Source organism: Paramormyrops kingsleyae, chromosome 7 (assembly GCF_048594095.1).
Source record: "Paramormyrops kingsleyae isolate MSU_618 chromosome 7, PKINGS_0.4, whole genome shotgun sequence".
NCBI classification, from domain to species: Eukaryota; Metazoa; Chordata; class Actinopteri; order Osteoglossiformes; family Mormyridae; genus Paramormyrops; species Paramormyrops kingsleyae.
In genome coordinates, this window is record NC_132803.1 from 21,018,916 (window position 1) to 21,032,335 (window position 13,420).

At 39.9% G+C, this 13,420-nt stretch overlaps 1 protein-coding gene across 1 annotated transcript in view; it reads left to right on the forward strand.

The window, feature by feature from the left end:
* The first annotated feature begins 885 nt into the window (after window positions 1-885).
* The window catches only part of unc5da (unc-5 netrin receptor Da), a 141,662-nt gene continuing 129,127 nt past the window's right edge, over window positions 886-13,420 (forward strand). Inside the window, exon 1 of the mRNA XM_072714488.1 lies at window positions 886-1,513. Within this exon, the coding sequence (XP_072570589.1) occupies window positions 1,429-1,513 (85 nt within the window). The 5' untranslated portion in view covers window positions 886-1,428. The remainder of the gene's footprint in view (window positions 1,514-13,420) is intronic.

Sequence of the window (13,420 nt, forward strand, 5' to 3'; positions counted from 1 at the left end):
ATATAGATTTTTAGTCAATTATTTTCATCTGTAAAGCTCTTTCATTAGGTAGCCTAAATTGTATGTCTCGAGTCAGGGTGACACAACTGTACTCCAAACACAACCAGTGGCTTGGCCTACTTGAATATGTATGTAAAGAGTTTATTCAATAGGGAATATGGTTTTAAGTATTTTGGTCAGGGTTAATAGCACTGTGGCTTCATCTCCACCCAAGGGGGGGGGGGTTGTGTTCTGACTGGACAAGTGTGTGTGCGTGGATTAGGTTTATATTACATTTCGTTCCCGTGATGTAATAAAAATCTGTTATTGTTGTTTTTTTTGACATTGTGGTTAAGGTTGGGCCTGGGTAGGGGTTAAGGTCCTCATGTTCGGATTAGTGTTTTCCCCTTATAAATGAATGGAGAGTCCCCAGAAAGATATAATTACAAACCTCTGTGTGTGTCTGTGTGTGAATAGGTACAGTGACTCCTACAATGCTCTCTGTGCCTGTCCGGATAAGCTCTGCCTCACCACCACGACCTCTTAAGGATAAAACGACGAGCGATAGCCGGCCAGTTGAGAGCATTAATCTATAAATTTATATGGGTTTGTTATTTGAAAGATTACCCCATGGAGCTTCTCAGGGCAATAATGAACTTCAGTTGCCTCAATGAATTCCCTTTCTTTGACTGACAGGGCATCTGCTTTAAAAGAGAAAGAAAAGAAAAAAGGCAGCACACATCCAAGCGAGTTCGTGTCAGTTCAAGCGAAAGCTTATACAAGGCGTATCAAAGCCACGTCTCAGACTCCTCACAGCAGCAAGTGACATTGACTTAAAAAAAAACAAAAAAAAAAAAAACACTGAGCTGCTGCAACCCTAAAATCAAAAGCTTAAAAGCACAACACATGCAGCATTTTATGCTAGTTCACTTTATGTTACTTTAATTGTGTGACTCGTAGTGATGCAAAACAATGTATGGCGTCGCAACCTTATTTTTTACACTGGTTGCAAAAGGGTGGATTTTTGAAACTGCACAGTATCCCCGGTAATTCATATAAAACGGAACACCTTAACTCACCGGTACCGACGCCGGGGGCGGGGGGTAGACGGATGTATTCCCGCCCATACACCTACGTTTTCTCCGCGCCCACTGGAGTACGCCATTGGTTTAACGGCGGCTGGTTAATGTGTTTCACACTGTAGCAGTCCCATTACGAGTTAGTGATGCAAGTTGGTTGTAGAGGATGCGCTGTGTCACTTGCTTTAACTAACAGAAAAGCAGAGAGAGAAGTTACAATAAGGTTCGGTCTTGGGGTTTCTCCATCAAGAGCAAGAGACTGCAGCGTCCTGTCAATTCACGACAATATCGCGGAAAACCCGTTATGCTCCGCAGCGACGGTAGCAGATGAACTGTGGGCGGCTGCAGATTTCGTTAGAGGAAGCCGACGATGGGACTGTTTACGGAGAGACTCTCCACCTGCCTGCGGATCCTTCTATTCCTTGATTTTTGTAGCCATCCAGTGACAGCTAAAGGTAGGAAAAGGGAAACGTGCTTTAAATTAAAGCAGGGTGCTCGTGTCTTGCTTAGGATTTTACGTTTACTCAGCCTATGTTTAGTTGGGTAATATTTTTCTGATATTGGATTAAATGAAATGATTTTAGAATGAAAACGTCTAAAAACTGGGAAAAAAGTTCGCGTACGTTTATTTAAGCGGGGCAAATACATAACCAGTACACTATTAAACACATTTCCCTATGTAGATGATTTGTTAAATAATTCCGAGTTTCCGAGTCATGAGTCGGCTACCGTATTATTATATTGTATTGTACTCTTTCTATTAAATGACAGTCAAGAAGTTTGTGCACAGCCTAGCAGTCTACGCGGTTATTTTGCAATGTGCCATTTGATCTTCAGATACCTTCCACTTTTTTGTGTTTGCCTGTCGAATGGGTCATATTTTTGTGCAAATTTCTCAGGATGAAATCTGATAAAGAAACCGAGGTCCACTGTTCTGCTTTCTTCCCCCATGTTCTGTCGTTGGACAAGTGTATAGCTGAAATTAAAGAACCAATTCTTAATGTAATTCCATTAGATGCAACAGGCGTCCTCACACTTAACGCTGAAATATTTGGTCACTGTATTTGGGATGCAGTTGTTTTCGCACTGATGTACCATCCAGATGTCGTAGGCTGTACCGTCAGGACCATTAAATGTTCTTCTCATTTAAACTGGATCGTACCTGTAAAAAGAAATAAGCAATTATGAAAACTCCTGTTTACTTTATTTAGCAATACAATATCGATCATACTAAATATGTATTAACCTTTCACCATTGTACTTATGCTTGTATTAATGCTTTGATTTTCCTTGATACGCTCGCAAAGCGCTCTCAGCAGTACCGCTATCAGCAAGTCTCTCTTTTATATGAATTCCGACGATAAAATTTAGGTTTGCATTAAAGCTACAGGTATATGCGATGAAACATACACGTACGTGCGTGTATGCAGTATGATAATAATAGGGAAATGTCTGTTAGTATATGTATATGTAGAAAAATATCCCCAGACATTCACACTTAAATATAATTACTTTTATGTTGTATATATGTGACTGTGCTCATTATCAGCCTTTTAAAGTAGCAGTGAATACACTGTACAGTTTTCAATACCTTGAAATACAGTTGCTAAAAACCCACACCAGGATATGTCTTTGCCCGTTTATTAGTTGGGCTGTGTCGTTTTCCTAGCCTGACATACTGCTGTGTTAAAGCAGAAATATCACTACAGGAGTAAATACCCCCAAGAGAGCAACAGAACAGCAGCCACAATCTGTGGATCACCCGCCTTTCCTCTCCTGTCTATGCAGACATTTGCTCTACCAACTGTAGAAAACAAAAAAAAGGTCTGTGTCAATATCTGCCTCACCCTGGGAAAATTAGCAATAAAGCTGTGATATCTGAGATGCCGCACAAAGCGAAAGAAAATGCCACACCTCATTTTATCTTTGCATTTTCCTCCCTCACCCCTGTAGCCTTTCAGCCTGTAGGGATGGAACTGCTTCCAACTGTCCACATAGTGAAGAGACCTTTAACTAAATAAAAATAAAGAATATGGGATGGTTCTATGTTACGAAGTTATATTCTTTAAGGTGTCGAGTTTTGTTGAATTATGGCTTCATGTCCACATTGCAACTGACTGGAAAGTGAAGGCATTTCAGACATAATTAGTAGGCTCCTGTCAATGCACCAAAAAGTCCTGGGGCATGAATATAGACTGGAGTCCAGGACTAAAATTAGGCTACTTACTGGCCAGAATGTGACAGTAAATGTCACATTTGTACACACTGTTTTTTTTTTCTTCCTTTTTTAAATGAAAGAACATTGGTTATCAAGAAGAGAGTGCAGTATTGTGGTTTCACGAACCTGAGGGTAATTCGTTAAAATCAGTTGAAAGTTCTTTGCTGTCATAAATTATACATTGTTCTGGGAAGAGAAACAATTTAAAACTGTACTGTTTCCTCTCTGTTTCCACATTTTCCTAAAATTCATTCCAGTTGGAGGTCATTTCAGGCCAGGGGATATTATTAGATGCTCCAGAATCAGCAGCAGCTAAAGCATCTGTCAGTCTATAGGAAGCAAGCAGTGCTTCATGATGCGACATACCGCAAGTATGCAGTATATGTAACAGCATTAAAAACAATGCATCGGCAAATTAATAAATTAAACATATGCATTTATAGATGATTTCATCCAGAATAATGTGTACACACCCTCGGAAGATCAAAATGTTCTTCAGGTACGTTTAGTTCCTCTAACAACTGAGGGAGCAGTATTAATATGCATATATCATACATGTAAATGCTTCATTGACACACAAATATCATACATGTAAATGCTTTTCTGCCTATGATAGCATCAGTACTTAAGACCTTATTGGCTGGTCCAGTACAACCAATGTACAGTGAAAGGAATTTACAGATCTTGTTTTGTTGCCTTAGGTGTCATTTTTGCAATATTTATAAATATATCGTTTAAATCTTTAAACACTGATTAAATTTGAAACACTGATTTTGATGTAAAACTAAATGTGCATCCTTTTCTGCCTACATATTCTAGATGTATTTTGCTTTGCTGACCGTAAATGGTTTACAAAGAAATGAAAAGAATGAGATGGGGAGGAAAACGGATAGGCTGTCATTACTGTCATCCATTTCATAAAGCTTCTGCCAACAATGAATCTGCATTCTGAAGACGTGAAGTTAGCCTTTCAGGCAACTTATGAATATAGGCCTTGTTGCATTTTCAAGATCTGTCATCAGTGCGCGTGGGAAACACGCATCTTTAGGTCGGCTTCTTTGAAACAAAATTAACTGCCCACCGCCTGAATCATTTATTTAAAGCATTTTATATTGAAAAGTGGTTGTTTGTATTTTATTCGAAAACTGTTTAAGCTGATAATAGTCTGGGGAAAAAGAAAAGAAAATCATTAGTTAAATGATAGTAAGAATGGACAATGGAGTTTACTTCTAAATTCCATCCTAACCCTGTAGAAATTTTCTTGGGTAACCCTTTCTCATTGTTTTGCAGTTTGGAAATGTGTACAATAAACATGCATGAAATGTTGAAAGTGCATATAATCACTACTGATACAAGCAGGTGCACTGTCAAGTTGCCTCTCTTTATGTCTTTTTTTGCATTTCTGGTACATAGTGAGTAAAATCCTCAGATTTTTATTGGACTTTCCTTCTGAGAATACCATGCTAGACAAAAGAGAGACGGCTAAGTGGATGATGGCTTTTTGCTAACCTCTTTGCACTAGTAGTGCTACTTTGGTACTACTACCGCTATACTCCTGCTACTGCTAATAGTACTACTACTAATAACACTTAATGAAAACATTTGAACATGTATGCCAAACACCATGTCTGCATGCTGTGCCTGTCAGACCACAGAGATTTCATTACTAAGGAGTTTTAACACGATAATGACAGTGAAATTGAAGACATGTGGAAAGGGGTCGTGTTCTGCATACCCTTGCACTTGCTAATAAGCATTTATCCTAATTTTACATAAAGCTACTAGCTCTCATTCTGGTTATTTAGCGTTGGCTAACAGGAGAATATTTTTTGCAAACAAAATGATGTGCATAAATAGGCAGTCGCTTGAGTTTTCCACTGCAGTCTCAAAACGTTTACCTGCAGTACAGCTGAAATATTTTGTCTGTGAAAATCTACCTGCATTTTTAGGATATTGAACCTTTCATTGCTTTTGAAGCATGAATCACTGTCTTTTGCAATTATTGTGTATATAACAATGTATTTTAGTTCTTTCTGCTCCCAAGCAAACTCAAACCTGAATATTATTGAAAAAATAATAAATAACCATTTATTTGAATAATTATTTGGCTATTTGACCCTTTAGAGTTGCTAAACCAAACAGAAATCTTGCCAAACCGTTTAAAAAAAAAACTCCACCAGTTTATATAGTTAAGAACTAGATATATTTTTCTAGCTTTGTAAGGAGAATAAAAAGAACAAGAGTGACTGACTCGAGAGTCTGAGTCTTGAAGCAGCGCTGATTGCTCATGCATTTTCAAATAGCGCTATTCATATGATAACGATACGATAATCCTGCGGTTGTTACTAGGTCAAGGAAACGCGTGAAAACTCCCAAAAACATGAGCACATGTCTGGGTTTTGTTCACACTGATTGGGGAGTTTCAACCTTTTATTTTGTGATGTAAGAGTTATCACTGAGGAAATTAGTCACATAGATAATTGCAAATTCGGATAAGCAGTGACTTTGTAAATTACAAAATTTAACTTGTTTTCTAATTTTGATCGTTACTGTAAAAACTTGTCTTTATAAATATATACAAACTGTTGTTCCTTTAGTGTTTTTCACTACCTTTATGAGACTTTTTTGCAAGTATAAGACTATAAATTGTTTTATTTAACTTATTGTTTCTCAAAATACATGTCGTAAAATAGCTCAAAATAGTATGGATGGTATTTGCTGAGAATTATGTAAAATAGCACTAAAAAGACTTGTATGGCTGCAAGTTTCTCTTTTATTTAGCTTATCTAGTTTTTCTCAATTTCAACCCTTTTCCTACAGTCCAGATGATTCTGACATGGATTTAGTCTGTAATTGTGTGAGTGAATATTAGGGAGCAACTGAAATTTTGGCTCCGGTACTAATACAGACTTTAAGGGGCTAAAAATTCAGCCTTAAAGTTATCCCTTAAAATAGAACGACCTAACAGTAGCATGGCCCTCAGGGAAAATTAATCACAAGGTGAGTAACCATGGGTGGGACGGCTTTGCCAGTGGAAATCACAATGGGAGTGTTCTGGAATGTTAGGGTACAGGATGTGGATATCATTTTATATAGCCAGAAATTAAACAGGTACGATAGCATTAGCTAAACGATGATCTACTGACTTACATGATTATGTCAAACAGCAATTTGTTTTTAAAACTAATGTACTTTACAAATTAGTTGTATTCAAACACAAGAAAAATACAATAGCATAATACAATATTACCGTTCCCAGTCAATCACTAACAAATCCTTTACATGATTTTGTGTGTGATTATGGACTCTTGAGTTTGTTTAGGCTTTTCTGGACATTGAACAGTTTGGTATGTGGTTACTACAGTTGGGTGGTTGGGGCTTTCTTGGTTATTATTGTTGCCTCACACCCCCAGGGTTTGAATCCCCTCTCTGCTCTGTAGGTGGAGTTTGCATTCTGTCCCCATGCATTCCCTTCGACCATCCAGACAAATGCAGGATTACTGGTCTATCTGAATTGTCTGTAGTAGGAGCCCTGCAGTAGCCACTCTGTCTAGGATGTGCCCCAGCCTTGTGTCCTGAGTTCCTGGAGTTTTCTGGCCTTAACCAGGACAAACAGTCAGGCGATGCATAAATGTTTTTGGTTATATAAAATCTGCCACAGCCCCAGACTGCCTCAGACAGTAGCGTGAGTAATGTGCCATCAAAACAAATTTACTCCATTGCACAACAGCTGGAGAATGCCTGTATAGGGGAGGCTGAATATGGCCAAAGTTAGCAGACAGTATATAAAAATAAAGGCAACGACCCTTCAGCCGCTTTACTTATTATAAACAAATATATTTCAATGTTCTGCAGTGTGGCTGTTGTTCTGTACAGTATTTCCAAATGCAGTCCTCAGGGGCCCGCAGACACTGCAGCTCTCGTCCAGTGCTGCCTTTACAGTACATTTACTGCATATATTTTATTGTCAGCCTGGTATGTGGAGTGGTGGCGTGACAACTTAATCAGATTATCAGTTATTTATATCAAGTTTTATTTTTAGAAGGAAAAAGTTCATTCATGTTAGACGTTACATAATGTAAGATGATGCAGTAGTCAGATTTGATTTTTTAAATGTAAATTTACCGCCCTTCACATTCCTGAGCATTTCTAATATTAATGTTGTACACATACAAAAACAAAATAACAGCTGTTGGTTGGTGGTTGTTTCTGGTTTTGACTGCTCGTGTATGACTTTGGTGTGTTTCTGGTTTATCGATTCCTGTCTAATCCCTGGTTTTGGTCACTGTTCTTGATAATTGCCTTTCTGCATATCAATTATTTTGCCTGTGCCTTGACAACAATTATACCAAACCCCTGATTTTGACGCGTTGTCAGTGTACAGTATATGGTTTATTTAGTAGGGAGTGGCTGCAATTTTTTACACATTTTTTGTATCTTTTGGTTAGGGAGATAGAGTGAGTGATTATCTTTTGTTTTGCTTTTCTTTTGGTAGATAGGTTAGCTTTGGTACGGTTGGTTCGTTTTGTTTGTTGTGTTTGCCTGTGTCACTCTCAAACTCTATATAACCACGACATCTTTGTAAATACACACTCTGTTTGTACCCTTATTCCTGTGTTCCTGTATTTGTTTCCCCCCAACACTGGTACTCTGTTATGCCCCAAACTGCTAGACTATGGCTCATAAGAGCTTGGCAAGCAGTGTAAATGAACATGCTTCTATGATGTGGACGTCAGTGTTTGGAATCGTTCCCATGACCTGCAAGCTGCCTTGAAATGACTGGGCATGTTTTTATAATGGGCTCCAGTCAGAGTGTCACTATTTATTTATAAATGTCCATCCATTCATCCATTTTCTGTAACTGCTTATCCTATTCAGGGTCGTGGGGGTCTGCAGCCTATCCCGGGGGCAGACGGTATTTACAAAATCAGAAAAAATCCTGCAACTCTAAGCTGAGTCTGAAACCCTCCAGTCAATCATATGAAAACACAAAACCAATACTTTCCCTTCAGTCACCAGACTTCCAGTCCCATATGCATCACAATGCCCAACACTAATTTCAAACCCTCTTTTTTAAAATCAAAGAAACATTAAGGCATCCATGAAATGTTAATGAGAAACATGAGCTGCAGCACGGGATGTTCAGCTTTGATCACCTGTCTGCAGTATGGCTCAATGTCGACTCTCTGGAGTGACTCTGCCTCCTGCAGCTTCACACTGTGCCACCTGCAGTTTCACATGAGACCACAAGCCTGGCCTTTTCCTTCTGCTCTTCATATTTGTTGTGTCTGCTTTTTGGCGGCGCTCCAGTTCATTCTCTTCTGTGTCCTGGAGGGATCTTTTTGACCGCACTCCTCTCCTCGTTTGCTGCCTTTTTCCTGCGGCCTTTTTCATCTGGTGTCAGAGCCCTCTGTGGGTGGCCCCTTCACTGCTCCCATACGCTTTCGTGTTTGGAGCGTGTTATTTTCATCTCTGCCTCCCCGGACGCATCTCAGTTGATTTCTCGCACACCAGCACTGCAGGTCAACTAATTTTACCTTTTCCGAAGCCTTGTTTGCAAGTTGAAATAATGGAATTTAAAATAAAAGGAAACAATAACTGCATAACCTCGTATGGCTTTGTTTGGCCCAATGGGAATAAAAACACATACTTAAGTGAGTATAGTGTGACATGAAATGTATGTTCTGACTACAGATTGACTTACTGGATGCTTTGATCATTCCATTTTTCAGTATTTTATCTAAGGTAGCCAGAATCATGCTAGAACGTTTTATCATTTCAAATTTTGTGCTAAATAATTATTCTAGAAAAGAATATTTAATATACCTTAGATAATGTAATAAATATTAAAAATGAAATGCTCAAATTGAATTGTATAATTTAGATAAAAAATGAAAGAAGAAATTTATAAGGAAATGAGTCACAGAAGAAAAGAATTGCTAACAATAGTGAGTCCTTGTACCAAGTTGATAACCCTACGAAATTGAAAAACGTTGGTCATTTTTGATATATTAAACTCCTAATTACATATTAAACTCGCAGGTTGCCTTCCACTGTTCAAAGACGCGTAGTTAAGCTAACTGGCATCTCTGTTGCCTATAATACGCGCTTATATGCGCCGTTCTGTGGGCTAGTAGCCCATCCAGGGTACGCCATGTGTGACCCAGATGGAGGACGGATAGAAGAAATTCTTAAGACAATCGGACGGACAATTTCAAAAATGGATTGGTTGGACATGTTGAATAGATTTTGTTCATCTAGTTAATGACAAAAGAGACAAAACTGGTAAAGGGCAATTAATCCAAAATTCATATGCCTTGTTAAATGTGTTTTTGTAAAGTGTCCTTGAGTGTAGGAAAGGCGCTATATAAATAAAACCAATTTGCTTTAGATATTAAAACGTGACTTGCATGATCATTTTCTCTTTTTTTCTTTTTCGTTGTTTACCTGAAACTGAATCCACAGACATCACAAACACCTGAGAGCAAATACACACGCACACACAGCAGAGGTGGGTTCAAACCCCCCTACCCTGTAGGTGTGAGGCAGTTGTGCTGTTCACTGAGAGTCTGTGGTACCCCACTAGTGTAAATGTTCATTGTATTTCCTGCTGTCTAATATGGATCCTGCCTGAAGGGCTGTGATTTTCATTATATTGCTAATCCAAAGCAATGTGCAGCACAGAAGGTTACTTTGCCAGCTGCTATTTTTAATCGAAGCAATTCAAGGTACATACTGTGCTCAACAGTACAACAGAAATGCTGCTCTTGAGACTATAAAAGTATAAAACTTTATGTATTTGATCACCATTTAACCTATAAAGTTTAACTGATGCTAGCTGTAAGGTGTACCTGTGCTGCTTGGGCTTATTTAGTGAATGTCATGACTGAGTCTGTGCCTTAAAAAGCTATAGGAAGGATAAGATCTGTATATCCATCTGTCTTTAACAACTTGTGTTGGACAGGGCTGTGGCAGAGCCCATCTCAGAAGCAGAAGTGCAGCCTTAACGGGAGACCAGTCGATCACATAGGACACTAGAGATGGACAATTAGAGATGGCAGTTAGGCTCAGACTGTGGCAGGAAACCAGGGAGAGCCCCACACACACAGAATGGAGGTGGGATTCAAACTGCCACCCCTGCAGGTGTGAGGTAACAGCACTTCCCTTTGAACCACCATGCCCATGGGAGGTGCAATTGTGGGGGGTTTAATTTGGACTCATTTATTCCCTCCCAAACTAGACATTTGTATCTGAATTATTAAGTTTTCCACCCCCCCCCCCCCATGCAATTGGCTGTGCCACCTTAAAACATTATATCCATTTTACAAAACCATCCCCACTCTGTCCCCACGTGTACCAAAACCATCCCCACTCCGTCCCGACGTGTACCAAAACCATCCCCACCCCGTCCCCACGTGTACCAAAACCATCCCCTCTCCGTCCCCACGTGTACCAAAACCATCCCCTCTCCGTCCCCACGTGTACCAAAACCATCCCCACTCCGTCCCCACGTGTACCAAAACCATCCCCACCCCGTCCCCACGTGTACCAAAACCATCCCCACCCTGTCCCAACGTGTACCAAAACCATCCCCACTCCGTCCCCACGTGTACCAAAACCATCCCCTCTCCGTCCCCACGTGTACCAAAACCATCCCCACCCTGTCCCGACGTGTACCAAAACCATCCCCACTCCGTCCCCACGTGTACCAAAACCATCCCCACTCCGTCCCCACGTGTACCAAAACCATCCCCACCCTGTCCCGACGTGTACCAAAACCATCCCCACTCCATCCCGACGTGTACCAAAACCATCCCCTCTCTGTCCCCACGTGTACCAAAACCATCCCCACCCTGTCCCGACGTGTACCAAAACCATCCCCACTCCGTCCCCACGTGTACCAAAACCATCCCCACCCTGTCCCGACGTGTACCAAAACCATCCCCTCTCCGTCCCCACGTGTACCAAGACCATCCCCTCTCCGTCCCCACGTGTACCAAAACCATCCCCACCCCATCCCCACGTGTACCAAAACCATCCCCAGTCCGTCCCCACGTGTACCAAAACCATCCCCTCTCCGTCCCCACGTGTACCAAAACCATCCCCACCCTGTCCCGACGTGTACCAAAACCATCCCCACTCCGTCCCGACGTGTACCAAAACCATCCCCACTCTGTCCCCACGTGCATCAAAACCATGTCCACCCTGTCCCCGTGCTTACCAACAAACCCACAGTACAGTGTAAAATTAAACGTACATATATACCTTTAAATTATTAAATTACTCGCTTGACACTGCCGCCAGGTGGTGTTTGGGTGAGAACAAATAATTTAACAGAACAAAAGGACTTATAATTAATACAGCAGATATAAGAATATGCATATACAAGCATCTCATTACCGTTATCACGGTGTTACTACACATTTTATTACCATCCCTGCAGAAATGCCATAAAAATCATCTAAATTCCTAATGTTACTGTGGGAATATTTTATTTTTTCTCCCTTTCCTGCAGATTACCGCATTTATCTGCAGTATTATCGCTTTCCCCATTCCCATGCAGCTCTCTACTGCGAACCCTGCAAACCTGTTCGTAAACTGATAAACTAATTAATTACAGATTCATCTGAAATTATGAGGGCTTGTCTTAGGTCAAGGAATTGCTTTCTTTCTGAGAAAAGATAGAGGAGATGAACTGCACAATAAAAAGGGAAATTAATTATCCAGCGAAACGCACTGTTCTTTCATCTTCTGGTCATTACTGTCCAGGTGCATCATTTGTATTTATTTATTTGTTCAATCATCCTTTCTAATTAAGACACATACTTTTTGAAACATTTAAGAAGGAAAATTGGTTTTGGGAAAAGGGGAAAGTGACAGAAATACTCCAGTTTCTCGAATTAAAGTAATCCTTACTTTATGAGACTGTGTAATTATTTCTTTTCACTGAGACTATTAAAGCTGGAGATAGACTTTATTAATTTCATTTTAAAATGCTTTATGCCAATTGTGATTTTACTAAATGTATTAACTGGATGATTTCTTACCATTATATTTTATCTCTATCTACAGTTAATTAAATAATACAAAAATACAAATGGAGAGCGTCTCATTGAATTAAATTTGTCATTTTACCCAGTCCTTGCTTATAACTTGTGCTCAATTAGTTTATTAAAAATGTTTCTATTGAGAGAACCTTTGTTATTTGTTTCAGGTTTTCAAGTTACCCTGACAAAGTTTTTGCAGTATTTTATCAAATGCATTGTAGCTAAACCATCTGAAATCTTAGGACTGATTGAAGCCAAATTTCACAGCATAGGAAAGGAACCAAAACTAAAGTGGAATAAAAATAGTCCAAGTCCTAAAAAGGCAATAAATGATGTCAGTTGTGAGCATGAAGGGCTTAGTGTGTAGATTTTATTAAATGTAAAATATTTCTCTAGTACTGATTGTATTAAATGCAAAGTAAAAGGAAGATGCGCCGTGTGTGTTTTTCCGCCTCAGAAACATTGTCTTCAGCAGTACTGTGTACACTGGCATTGCCAGGTCGTCAGCCTGTTCAGCCTCTTAGCATTTCCCTCTTCAGCAGTACTCAGCACCGACGGGACCAGCACTGCTGACCACCAGAAACTGGCTGAGCTGGCTGAGCGCACATGAAGTGCACAGTTAAAATGGGTGAAGCAAAACTTTTGTATAGCTAATGAAAATCAGCCAATTAACGAAGAGGAATGAATTTAAGAAAAATCTGAATCTAGAATTGAAAGTCAGAACAAGAACTCCTAACAACTAAAACCAGAGAACTAAGAAGCAACTTCAAACAGGGCTGTGGAGTCGGTAGATAAATGCTCCGACTCCGACTCCGACTCCTCAGTTTCTAAATCTTCCGACTACGACTCCGACTCCCCGACTCTGACTCCTCTGTATGTATATACTATGCTAATGTATTTTCTACATCCATTGAAGGAAAGGAAGGCAACACACATGTCATTTCACCACAGAACTACTGGCTAGGAAGCCAACACTCTACTATAATGCCAGATTAAAGACAAACACAATGAAAACAAGGTTTCAAGGGTAGCGCATAGAGAAGGGGAGCCGACGGAGCTGAGAACACACCAGATGATTTTTCAGGTGTTTGACACGT